Source organism: Ixodes scapularis, unplaced genomic scaffold (assembly GCF_016920785.2).
Source record: "Ixodes scapularis isolate PalLabHiFi unplaced genomic scaffold, ASM1692078v2 PGA_scaffold4__175_contigs__length_147842914, whole genome shotgun sequence".
Taxonomy (NCBI): domain Eukaryota; kingdom Metazoa; phylum Arthropoda; class Arachnida; order Ixodida; family Ixodidae; genus Ixodes; species Ixodes scapularis.
Genome location: NW_024609879.1, coordinates 1,821,641 through 1,835,279, shown reverse-complemented (window position 1 = coordinate 1,835,279; position 13,639 = coordinate 1,821,641). Strand labels below are relative to the sequence as shown.

General features: G+C 45.2%; 1 protein-coding gene across 1 annotated transcript in view; it reads left to right on the top strand.

The window, feature by feature from the left end:
- LOC8026823 (ryanodine receptor) overlaps positions 1–13,639 on the top strand; it is a 561,398-nt gene that overhangs the window by 367,947 nt on the left and 179,812 nt on the right. The window contains exons 70-72 of the mRNA XM_040217827.3: positions 1,310–1,541; positions 6,342–6,460; positions 6,853–6,963. Coding sequence (XP_040073761.2) covers positions 1,310–1,541; positions 6,342–6,460; positions 6,853–6,963 — 462 coding nt within the window. The remainder of the gene's footprint in view (positions 1–1,309; positions 1,542–6,341; positions 6,461–6,852; positions 6,964–13,639) is intronic.

Below are 13,639 nucleotides of genomic sequence, written 5' to 3'. Positions count from 1 at the left end.
ACTGCAGGAGCTTGACATGACCGTGGTGTACAAGTCCGGCCGAAAGCACAGTGGCGCCGACTGTCCGTCAAGGATCTCCGTCGAGGCCAGACCTGCCTGCACTGAAGACGACGATGACGATTGTTTCCTCGGCGCAGTAGATGTCAGTGACACGGCAGCACTCCGAAGAGATGATCTTGAACTGCGAGGACTCGTCGAGCACCTAGAGGATCAAAGAAGTACGATTCCCCTCGTTTTCATACGAACACTGCCAACCCTCTCCATCTCTCAACATGATCTTCCATCTCTGTATGAAAGGGTTCGCGCCAAGATCAATATTTTAAAAGATAGCTAATCGGCCTTACTTATTTGGCGCAACGCTAAAATGTCTTTACTTGTTCAGTGGACTGTGAAGAAGGCTGTGTCGGTTCGACACGTGTAGAAGTTTTCCAGAAGTTTTCTAAAACAGCATGCATAGGTACCTCCATATACCTGCATTGCAGAAAAAAAAAGTATGTCGCCCCGGTGATGAGAGGAGTTCAAAACACGCCGCACAATCTGTCTCTCAACGTTATCCATGGTTTAATATATAATACATTTAGTTATAAACAGATACTCTTAAAGAACTGTGCTGGCTGAGATTAATTTATATGAATTATAGGAAATATCTTGAAGACTAAGCATGCGCCGTGGGGCTATTGTACCTGGCTCATTAATTCAGGCAGAAATGCCCTTTGTCTCTACTTTCCCACTGGCTAGGCCCGTGAAAACCCAAATAAATTTCACTTGAAACTTCGATTGATTGTCTGCATAAAAGCTTACCTAGAAAACAATTTCTCCTAAATTTATTGTATGGTTTTGCGTTTTGGAGCTTAAATTTTTTTCCCCGGATTCGGTGTCTTTTTGATGACTGTTAGGGTTTCGAATACAAAATCAGTGTCCATGAGGGCTTATGTTGAAGAAGACAGGACAGGAACATTGGGTTCCCCAGCCTCCAGGAAATACTCGTAGGACCGGAATACTTAAGGAATCGAGAGTAGAAAAAGAGTAAGGGGTGTGGTTCCCGGATAAAACAGCAGCCTAGCATACAGTTCACGAGGAGTGTTATTCTGGGTAAACAGAAAAGAAAGATAAAAATTTCTTTCCCTGAAGCTTGGGCTCTTTTTATTGAAATACAACTCCTATTCGGAATTTTTTCCCCGATTTTGATTTAATTGGTTTCGGTGTTATTTTTCGGGATTTGTCTTTATACGCCGAAAACAGGGAACCTTTCTATATCCCATGATCCAGGTGACCTTCGCTGTTCATGTTTGCATACCGACGTTTTCAGCAAGATGACCCGGCGGCGCGAGCGTGGCGGTGCCCCCAGCGAGGAGCCCATGTCGCCCGCGGTAGGCGCGGCGCAGGGCCTGGAGCGGCGCTTCGCCAGCCTGCTTCTGGAGAAGCTGCTGCAGTACCTGGACGTGGCCGCCATCAACCTGAAGGTGCTTCGCCCCAGCATCCCCTTCAGCCGCAGGAACAGCTTCAAGGCCTCCAGCAGGGACGTCAAGTTCTTCAGCAAGGTTAACATTTCTAGTCTTCCTCTTGGCTGAGGGAAGTTATTGAACCCAGCTGGGTGTTTGCTACCTCCGCTGTAGATGAGAAATTTGGCCAGTGCTACACCACCCCTAAGACTGTGGTTTTAATGTGCATCGTGCAGTACTGAAACACGACTTTTCTCCGGTACTATGCTCATCCAGATTGAAAGGGGCTTGGTAGAGGAATTGAGCTCAGGATACCTGGTTTCTGCTGCACGAGCACTCGCTTTAGATGCTTCGTGCTGCACTGCGTTAACACACACGGTCACCGATCACCCTTAAGTGAACAACATGAAAAACTAAAGAAAAACGCAGGCAAGCTGGGGTATGATATCCATAATTTATACCGAAACTTTGAAAAATAATAAAAAACGAACAACCGCGCATGCAATTGTTCGTTTTTTAAGTCACCGAACAGACGAGATGAATAAGCATCTCCTTTTTTCATTCACTTCATTTCATGTACTAATACTGTCAGCCCTCTTTTGGCTCTTACAGGGTCGATAAAAATACATAATGAAGCACATGAAAGGCGCTGATAAAAAAAAACAAGTTGCTCGTATAAACAAATAATAGCCCGCTTATAAGATGCACCTGACTTATCAGCGAGAAACAAAAAGAACACATTGCCAGCAGTAATTAATACCCTACTAAGTGCAGTTAATTATGCCGAATTTAATGAGTGGCACATAAAATATTTTCAAAACTTTCAATAAATTTACTTAGTGACACTGATGAAATGGTGGCATTCGGTATTAAATTCCATTCGTTTATGGCTCTAGGAAATAAACGGAATGCGAAGAAATAGCTTCCTACAGACCGACATGGAATGTGCATGCTTTGGCGATGCCTTCATGATTTATTAGGGCGAATTTGGAAGTAGTGTAATTTATTGATCTTGGGTGATTAAGAATTATCTGAAAAAAAAACATGGCTTTCTATTTTGTTTTAGATTCTTAAGTTGGGAGTTTTGCGAGTTCACATAGTTGTGTGAAAGAATAAGAATAAGCACGGCAATTTATGTAAAAGATAAATCTGGAGTCTAGTCGTTGAAGCTTTTCCAGTTTAAAGCAATTTGTCCCGGTATGCGGGTCCCACCTGGTTTTTGCATTCTCAAGAATGGTTCTTATCATGGTGTCGTATGAAAAAATCTTTATTTCAGGCGCTGCACTAGTCAGGTTTCGACTGAGGCTTTACAGTGCTGTGTTAGCTTTGACGCACACATTCCCAGTGTGTGTGTGTGTGTGACACAGACATCAAACGCGGGTCCGTATCCCCTCGATTCGCAGGTTCACAACTCGCGTATCAGACGATGTAGCCTCGCGCGAGGATATCGAATTCTCTTCGTCTTTGATGTGCGCTACTGTATTCTAGCACGCTCTTGAGGCACAGCTGAAAAGCGCCCGACGCAAGGCTAGGAGTATCGTCTTCGAGGGTACAAAGGATACCTCTTTTGGTTTTTTGCCTGGGCATGGTGGTCGAGTCCACTCCTCACTTTACAGTCAACTGCCAACATAAAGGGAAAGGGGGTCGGGGTTAGGTCATCTAAGGAGTGCTGACAGAGAGAGAAAGAGAACGCGTAAAAGTGGTGTGATCCTCTATTGTTTTGTGAGACCGATGGCCACCGCTTCTCTCACTCTCTATGCCCTCCCCTCCCCTGGCTCCACGAATATCGGTATGAAAGTGAAAACCGATGAACGATCGATAACCCATAACCGGCACTTTTTCTCTTGGGTTGAGTTTTCGGTAATGGATTGTCCGTCTTTTCAGTGGCCTCCTCTTTATGAGATGTTCAAAATTCTGGGCATTAAGGAAAACGGAAACCTTGAGTTTCAGTGCATACTTTGCTTGCCAAAAAACACACACATTGTCATCAGCAAGAACAACAAACTCTAATCTACGGAAACACATTAAGTTAAGCTGGGACATCTGCATGCTGCATTGGCTATACATTGTAAAGTTAAATATAAGTTTTTCTTTTCTTGTGAATAACAGGCGAAACATCCGAGTCAAAAGAAAGCTTCCGTAGATGGCTTCTTTAGCTCGGAATCTCATAGCTGAGGTAGACGCTGCTACTGAGCATGCGCACCGCTGGCTTCGTCTGCACAATTCCAGGGATCATTTCCGGTCGCTGTAAGCTAGCGGGGTGGTGGGTGTGGTTGCAGCTTTCGATGCATCGTCAGCTTGCAGGTGAACGGAATGCACCTACACTCTTTTTTTTATATACAATACTTTATTTTTTCAAGAGCTACCATAATACGGGAGCAGAAGAAATGATAAGTGTTGGAGAACATTTTTTGAAAAAAAATAATGAAAAATGTTTTTATTGTTTTCTGGATAAGTTTACAAAAAAAAGTAACGTGAAAGTAAGTTGTAACGTAACGAGTAAAGTGACCCATTACTTTTCAGCGAAAGTAATTTGTAACGGTATTCCATTACATTTGAGGCTCGATAATTTGTAATTGTAATCCATTAAATTTTTCAAGTGACGAGCACAAGTCTGGTTTTTGGCTGTATTTCTAATTTAAAACAGGTTTCTTTCTAGTTCTGTCATAAACACTGATTTTCTTAGGCTGAATACAATCTGCCACGTTTCACACCAGTTAAAGTTTCGTAGGTTACTGTTTCACCCTATCCAATATTCTGAGGTGTTTAGTTTACTTCATACAACGCCGCTATCTGCAAATCCATAAGCACTTCCTTGGGGCAGCCCAGACATGACTGGTGAAGGGCTAGATCGTTATTCTACTATATCCACGTATTGCTCCCTAAAAGGAAGATAAAATGCAAACCACTTCGTTACATTTGGATTTCTAAAATTTGCATTGATTTGATGTAATAATTTTGAATGCGATATCTTATCAAACACTTTCGCGAAGTCCAGGAATACTATGTCAGTTTGCCAGGTAATGCAATTAATGCAAAGGTGCAAGCGAGCTGGGCAAGAAAAACGATAATAAACCTCGTAGAAGGAAAACAAGAGGGACAAAGGACAAACGCAACTAGGTATAACTGGTGCTCGACTGAAAAATTCCGCCTGGTCCTGGTATCGAAATTAGGACCTCCCCATTTCCACTGGAGCGCTCTACCAACTGAGCCAACCAGGAGCTAGACGGCAGTAGGGCAAACGGGTTTTAACAGCTGCCACCGGTCCAACACCTACAAGGGTGAACGGCCTGCATTTTTAAGGTTATGATGATAATGCAATTAATTCAAAGGTGCAAGCCAGCTGGACAAAAATAACAATAATGAACCATGGAAAAGGGAACAAGAGGGACAATGGATGAACATAAATATCCAAACTAAGCTAGATGACTGGTGCGCGACAGAAAAACCGAGGTAATTTGTCGTGTGCGCCAGATCCTGCACAGTTTCGACAAGTTGAGTTGTTGTGAAAAGTCTTCTGCAAAAAGCATGCGGATATTGTAGTACTATTCTATATTCTTAAAAATACGCTAACATATATTTAGACACAGCATGTTGAAAATTTTAGATCAGGCACTTCTAAGAGAAATTGGTCGAGAGCTGCTGACGTCTGAAACATGGCCACTTTTATGAACAGGTATTGTCTTTGCTCGTTTGCATGAGCTGGGAAACATGTTCGTATTTAGAGGTGACTAAAAGAAATTATGGTATGAAATGAAATACCCACTCATCATACCTTTTTAGAAACTCATTTTGTATTTCATCTGACCCTGCATTTTTTGTGTAAATATTATGAAAGAGATTAAAGACGCCTTGCTTATATATTTCTTATCTACAATAGGAGGGTTATCTGGGAAACCAAAAAAAGGTCGCTAAAACCGTCATATCGTTCAAACACAAACTAAAAAAAGCATTGTTTTTTTATATATGCGCTTGGTTACTCATCTCTTCACCAACGTGATATGTTTTAGATGGTGGACATCGCCAACATTTACAGGGCGCCTCACGAAGATAGTTTGTAAGCACTACAATCTAAAACTTCTCTTTAGCTTCTTTACCCGACATCTTAATTCCTGACTCACGATCTAAATGCTTTGAATGCGTATGTCTTTTTTGTATACTTGAATTCTGTGAACAGCTGCTCTTGTGCATTATTTCCCTAGTTGTTCGTGGATTTGTGTTACCGATTTTTTAATATGCTATGGTGTAAATTGCTGAACACACCGTACTGCCAAGCTTGAAAAAAATATGCACAACACATCCACGTTAGCATTAGATTGTTAAAGAAACAAACAATTATTAAATGACTGGTCGTGACAATTTAGCACATATAACGCCATCAGCGTCACCAAAATTAAAGAACGTTTCTTTTTGCGAATCACACTGTGAAACAAGTGGGGTCATATCTAAAGAAACAATTGCTATGTTATTGTCGAATATACCCTCTATGGCTACGCAGCAGGATGTCTACGATTTCATGCACTCTCAAACAAAGACCAGATCCACAAATGAGGATGTTGTTGCACACGTCATCTTTCTGTCCTTCTCCTCCTCTCATATTCTCTTCTTTCTTTCTTTTTCCTCTTCTCCCCCTCATCTCCTTTTCTCCTTCAAATTATAGCGCCATCTGTCCTCTTTTAAATGTGATACCATTTCTTTAGCAAAATGGATGATTGGGAAAGTTCGTACATCGGAAGAAGAATAAAGGCTTCAAAGGGACAAACAGAGAACAAGAAGACGGCGACCCCTAGTTCTTCTTTCTTGCCGTGTCGTCTTGTTCTCTGTCCCCGCCTATGAGGCGCTTATTTTTGCTTACCATTTATTTATTTATAAAACTCCCTGGCGGTTTCTTTGCTGCAGGTGGTTCTCCCGCTGATGGAAAAGTGCTTCGTGGCCCACCGTGCCTTTTTCCTCATGTCACCCACGGCCACCTCGACCGTGGGCACGGCCACCATACGAGAAAAGGAGATGGTCGCCAGGTGGGTCTCGCAACACTGAATCCGATGGCACGTACGCCAGTCTGTGGAAACTGGCCAAGATGGCAGACACGCACTAACCGCAGCTAGAGACACAAAATAAGCTTCAGGTGTCGGACCTCCATCCACGGTGTCTCGTGGGAGATGCGGAAAGTCGATACAAATGTTTTCATGAACGTTTAAGCGGCTCTGGTGTTTGTAAACGTTATATCCTGGAAAGTATCTAACCCAGGATTATAAATATACGACACTAGCCACCGTTTCAATGCTCTAGCCACCGTTCCAATTCAACGATCTGAACGTTCAGAAAACTTCAAAATAAAGCTTTTAGAGAACTTGTTTGCAGCATTTCCTTCTTTAAGACCCACGCCCTTATGAAGCTCTTTACCACACAGTCTCTTTTGCAAGCTGGGTGGTCTTCTGAGGGCCAAGTTCAGCGTGTTCGGGAATCAATCCAAGATCACAGTCTCCTGTCTCCAGGTGCTGATTCGAGCCACCGACGCCAGGTGAAAGAGCTCCTCTTGTAGCAATGCTTTTAAAATTGTAGCTTAGTACACCCTGTAGGAACCTTGCTTGCTATTGCTTGCTAGTGTTGGAGTTTATCACGCCGTAGCAAGGCCATGAGAGAGAGAGTATCTGCAACGGAGCGCAGCTGTTTGTTTGCCATCATAATGTTCACAACAAATGGCATTGAGCCTTACGAAGCGAGGAGAGATCTAGCACTCCCCTCTCTGCAAAAGAATGGGTTCTGTGTAGTAGGGTAAGAGCTGCCTACTAGTAGATGAATCTAGAAATGGGGAACCATTTCCATAGGCTGTACTGATTAAACACTTTATCAATTGCTCCGTCATTGCATTTAACGGAATGTCAGGTTATTTTTGATAGCAATTAGGGTTGTCACAAACGTTTTTTTTCGAACTTGGATTTGAAGATTGAAAATGGTGTGCCTGGCCGAACCCGACCGTCGACAGGTTCGCGGCAACCCAATCTGAGGGTACCGGAAGCCCCAGTCTTTATATCTTTTTTTGTGCCATATCAGCATGTCTAGACAATAGGGAGTTTTCGGAGATCGTTTCCGCTGTCCCGCAACGCTCTCCGCAACCAGCTACGCTAGCCGGAACTCTACAGCCAAGGCCATCGGCACTCCGGCGCAGTAGCGGCTCCTTCGTTGCGGAGGGCTTAGTGGAGGGGGAAACGCGATCTACGAAAACTCCCTATTGCTGGAAAGGACGAGAGACGTAATGTTAGTGGCTGTAAATTCTAATTATCGCAAATGACAGATGATATTGGCATTAAACACATGCTAGTCAACATGTAAGGTTCATAAAACCGATGAGACGGAAATGTGAAACGAAAGTGACACATCATCGTCCGCAAGCATAAGCAGCGGTACCGATTTGTATGCACATAAGCCTGTGCACCACCCGTCTCTAGAGGAGTAAGTGTGTGCCTTTCACATATTTGTCACGTGTCTGTAACTCTGTAACTGCCGGTTTAAACAAATTTGAGCAGGTATTGTTTTGTTTAGGCCATTTGCAATTTCGACTACTCACCTTAAAAATATCTAAAAAGTTGAAAAAACGAAGCCTTTTGAAAAAAACGAAACCTCACTGCCAAGCAATGTATTTGTGCCACTGAGATACCGCCACAAGTAGCAAATTCATATTACAAAAAAATAAAATATAAAGCTTTCTCATTTAAAGTAGGGTGTTTCCACGTCACATCGTACAGTGACTTTCTGTGTCATGATTTTGACATTTCTGTAACAAACATATGTTAAAGCCGTGTTCTTCAATCAATCAATCAATCTTTGTTTTTGGCCTTATAGCCAAAAAAGGGCCCCATACAAAAAGCTGCCAAAGGCAGCTTGACGGGGTCTGGGGCCCTGTCAACTTGAAGGGATCTCGGACCCCGTTCTTGGAAGGAAGATTGCCGTAGCTAAAGATTTTACAGAGATATAAAATTGAGAAGCTCGAGGCGTGTACATTGCCAAGATTTCACTATGGTAATTTGCACAACCGCCAATAGCACACTAAAGCAGGCTGGTAGGTAACCTTTTTTTTCAATATATTTTAGAGACAATTTACAACATGCACACCAAATATTAAAAATTATAATAATATATTTCTATGCTAAAGACTTTACAAATCAAGGCAAAAAAGATGTTTTAAAAATATTTTTATTTACCGACAAATGACTTGTTGCAAATCCTTTCAAGGTATATCAACATGTGCGTCTTTAAACCCAGCTTACGAATATATATAAAAATTGTTTAGCTATCATTGCAATTTTGTTATTAATGCCAGAGACGTAAGTCATTTCTCCAAAAGTAGCAAAAATGCGCGGCTATGTATATGGGTGATTTCATCTCAACTCAGGCACGGATTTTAGGGTCGAATTTTTAATTTCGACGTAAAAAATATATGTTTTGGGGCAATTCCTATAATAAAATAAGACGCAAACGGCAATTTCGTCGGAGATTTTTTTGTCAAGTCATGGACCCTTGAAGCGGCCAAGGCAGAAACTGACGCTTTTCCAGCTTATCGAAGATGCCATATTTCCCTCCATCCCTTTTCCCTACTTTTTGCTCTACATCAATATAACTTTTTGGGAACACTCTAGACATAGGCTTTTTTATACTAATTAAGCGTCTAGGTTATAACATTCTTAATGATTTTTTTTTATTTGTCAAACCGTCTCTCTGCGACTATATTTGACGAAGTTCAGCAAGCTGTGCTGTGCGACCTAAACAACATAATTTTATGATCCTTAAATCATCGTAAAGCTCCAATTAAGCTCTTTTTTTTTAGTATAATTTCAATATTTCGCAATATAAGTATACAGTGTTCTATATGTGCCTGAAAAACGAACATTTCGAAAAACTATCAAGTTTGGAGTCAATTCTGTTAAAAAAAAAACTTTTTATTTATTTTATTTTTTATTCACAGTTAGTTATTATAGTAGTCTATCAGAAACTAACTACCAACATAAATTGTAATATATTGTTTGTATGGCCGCTATTAAGACACCAATCTCGTCCTATAAGCGCTTTGAACGCGACCACACAGGCACTCTGCTGAGCAGAATTTTGGCCAATGTAAGGTTTTCTATTTATCTTTAGCAGTTACCTCAATATCCAACCATAAACATTAATAAAATTTGGAGTAGGGTACTTACAGAAATTTACATCGAACTCCGTATACACAAGTGCGTGCACGGCGCTTACTTCCTCTGAGATCGTTAGAAAATTCCTCTGGGGCCTTTTGCTTTCGGCTTTGAGTTTGAAATACCGAAGTTGACATGTAATTGTCATATTTTCTTAGGTCAAACAGATATGCATATGTTCGATTTTGTATTTCACGCTTAGGAAGTACGGTTTATTTTGTGCGCGTACGGACTCTTTTGTAAAATAACAAGCATTTCGTAGCGTGTAAGACTTCAAACGTGTTAGTCATGTGTTTAGGTTGCATTTCTATTTTCAGTGATTCATGCTTGGTTGCTTAGTCTTTTTTCCTTTTCACTTAAAGGAGCTGTGTAACAGCTTCAGTGCTTTGCTTAAATAATTCGGGAGTTGGTGTCTCAATCTTTTCTGAAGTAAAGAACAAAACGCCGCTTTTGCCTGCCTGTCCTAGATTTTATTTTAAAAATGGACAAAGATTGAGGTTTTCGGCACCTCTCAACTCCTTCACCACTTTCCGAGTCACGTGTGCTGTGACGTCATGAGGGTTGTGCGGGGTTCCGGTGAAGATCTCTCTCTAGAGCCATCAGTTAGCAGCGAGAACTCATCCACTCGCGACCGCGTGACCACATGCTGGCGGGCGCAGCGCGAACTGTATGGTGAAAGGAGGAAAGTCTCATCCGGGTCCGGCCATACCCAAACGGCTCTGTCCCTCTCCCCCTCCGGCTTCTGGCGGCTGTTCGCGGTAGCAGATAGAGCTGACGGTTTCGTGGGCCTAGTGTAAATGGCGTCACTAAAACTCCGTATAATAAAAGTTTTGTCAATGATACCAGATTTTTAACGCATTTATATTTATATTATAGCGACAAGATTAATAGAAAAGTTACGTTTTATCGAGCAGGTATTCGCACAACTTGCTATCTTTCTACAAGACGCCCATCATCGTCACGCCGCGTGTTTCTCATGGCCGCCGCTCGCGGCTGCAGGTCAGGGAAGGTTGCCGCGCGCTCAGCTGTCCAAGGAGGCACCGCGCGGGTGGCCTAACGGTTATCGTGCCTGCCTCCCACGCGAAAAGCCAGGGTTCGATCCCTGGGAGCGACGCATCTTTTGTTATCCCTGCAATCTAGTTTTCTGGTAAATTCGAGAATCCTGTTGGCCGTGCTCGAGGTCCGAATGTTCTACGCGTCGAACATGCTACGCTGATTATTCCAGAAGCTTACGCATGTACAGTCGCCCAATTTGTTTTTATAATATCACGCGAGCGTCGACCACCGGGACGGCCAGTGCTGTGCCGCAGAGAAATGCGGCGTCACCGGAGAGATTAGGCGCGTGCGCACAAAGCTCTCTCCCATGCGAGTGTCGTCTGCTAGGCTATTCTGTTGACCGCACGCAGCCCCTGTTCCTTATCTGCTGGCATAGCTGACCGCCTTTAAGCAAAGATCTGAAGAGCGCTTGCTTGCGTGATACCGTGATACTGCATAGGCGTGAAGGAAACCGCGCGTTATCTCGTTTAATTTTTTTTTAATTTTTTTTCGTTTACTTTGTCAGCACCAAAAAAAGAAAAATACGACGACTCGACAAGCTGGATGCAACGATGCATTAAAATATATACCGCAGCCAATGCTACAAGACATCAAAACCCATCCAGCGCTGTGACCCTGCCACGTGACATCGTGCTTCCAAGTGCAGTTGTGCCCAACGGGAAGGCCACGTGACACACTTTTCGCGATGGACTCTCCAAGATGGCTCGTAGCGTCGGCTGCGGTACAACACAAAGTGAAACGGAGTATAAAAAAAGTTTCCGCTTGGTGTTTCTTTTTTTTATGAACTGTGTTGTTGCTGTTGTCATCTAGCCTATGTAGCCGAGTGGTCACACTTTTCTTTGACCAGCGGGCGCGTGCACATTATTACGCCTCCTCGAGTGCCCATAGAAACATGGGAACGTGTTGTGCGAATGTCGATGGGCGGCATGACGCAAAGAGATATAGCAACAACAGTCAGGGTTGCACAGGCTAAGGTCAATAGGATTGTGAATACATTCCAAAAGGAGGAATGTATTGGCGATGCACTTCGACGTTGCAAACGCCCCGCCCTCCTTTGCTACGGAGCAGGGGCTGAATGCGATCAACGGAATAGCCTAGCAGACGACGCTCCCACCACAAAGGGCTTTGTGCGCACGCGCTTAATCTCTCCAGTGACGCTGGATTTTTCGGCGGCACGGCACTGGCCGTCCCAGCTGTCGACGCTCGCATATTAAAAAATTGGGCGACTGTACATAAGAGCTCCGCGTGGCGAACCGGAGTCAGTCTCGCCCCAGCGTTCGACTCTGCTGTTACGCCGACTTCGACGCCCGCGACGCTCTGTTATTATCTTTTGTACCCTTTTATTTTTGGCACACGTTTTCCAGATTAAACGTTTATTTCTTCCTCTTTATTTATTGTTCTTTTGGTCACCACCCGTGACATTTTGGTGGAGGTGCGGGGTACTCCATTCTATGCCCGTTAATGGTATCCCTCCAAGGACATCCCGGCCAAGCGACGTGCTCAGCCCCGGAAGACTACCCTTCGCCGATGACACCGGAGTCCGAAGAAGCCGTCGTACCAAAGGTCAGTCCCCTGAATTGGGTCTGCTGCCGGACAAGCCCAGGCCGAAGAAGACGACAATGGCCAACCAGTCGCAAGCCCCCGCCGCTCCGCCCGTCATCTACATGCCCGTCGCACCGCGGACGGCTGCCCCCTTCCACGGTGAACGCTACGAAGACGTCAAAGACTGGATTGACCAGCATGAACGCGTTGCCCGCCACAATCGCTGGACCGACGAGCAGCGCCTGCACAACGTATATTTTTCGCTTGAGGGTACCGCCAAGCACTGGAACGAGAATCATGAGTCCTCTTTGATGTCGTGGGACATGTTCAAGACCGATCTCAAGGCTACATTCGTCAACCACCACCGCCGAGAGAGAGCCAAGGAACTGCTGCGAACCAGGACCCAGGGCCCCAACGAGAGCGTCACCGGCTTCGTAGAGGACGTTCTGCGCCTGAGCGCCCGCGCCGAACCTCGGGCTACTGAAGAGAAGAAGCTACGAATCCTCATGCGCGGCGTGAGAGACATCTTCGGAGGCCTCGTCCGCAACCCGCCGGCAACCGTCGACGCCTTCGTCACCGAGGCGACAAATATCGAGCGCGCCCTCCAAGCGCGCGCTTCCCACTACCAGCAGCATCCAAGCATCACTGCAACCGCGCTGCTTAGCGGCGAAAACTCTCCTAGTACGGACATCCGCGAAATTATCCAGGAGGTCGTCAAGGAGGAACTGCGAAGGTTGCTGCCAACCACCAGCCGTCCGCCAACCCTTTCCATCGCCGAGGCTGTCCGAGAAGAAGTGCATCGGGCAGTCCAACCAGAGGTTTCCGTCACCACGGTGGCACCGGAGGAACCGACGTTGAGCTACGCTGCCATGGCCCGACGACCGCCGCAAGCTCCCCGCCAAGCCACGGCGCCACCCCGAAGAGACGCCCCAACGCCGCAGTACCCCCGAAGACAGGAAGATCAGGCGCACGTTCACACAGACCGACCTGCGCCGAGGAAGACAGACATCTGGAGGATGGCCGACCAACGCCCGCTGTGTTACCATTGCGGGGAAGCTGACCATGTGTACCGCCGGTGCCCATACCGACGACTCGGGCTGTGCGAATTCCACCCAAACGACCCGCACCCCAGGTATGGTGAACGCACTCAGGAGATTGACGATTACCTGCGACGACCTCAGTCCCCTGAGGCTGCGTCCCGCCGAGAGTTCCGGTCGCCTTCGCCACGACATCCAGCTTCGCCGATGCACCGACCCCGACGTGAAAGCCTGTCACCCCTCGCTCTACGCCGGGGAAACTAGGCGCGGCAACCCCTGGAGGTGGAGTTGCCGAAGACGACCGACGCCAAGATCTTCCAAGAATGTCGGAGGGCCCCCACTCGAAAGCTACCAGAGACCGAATCGACGCCCCTGCAACGGT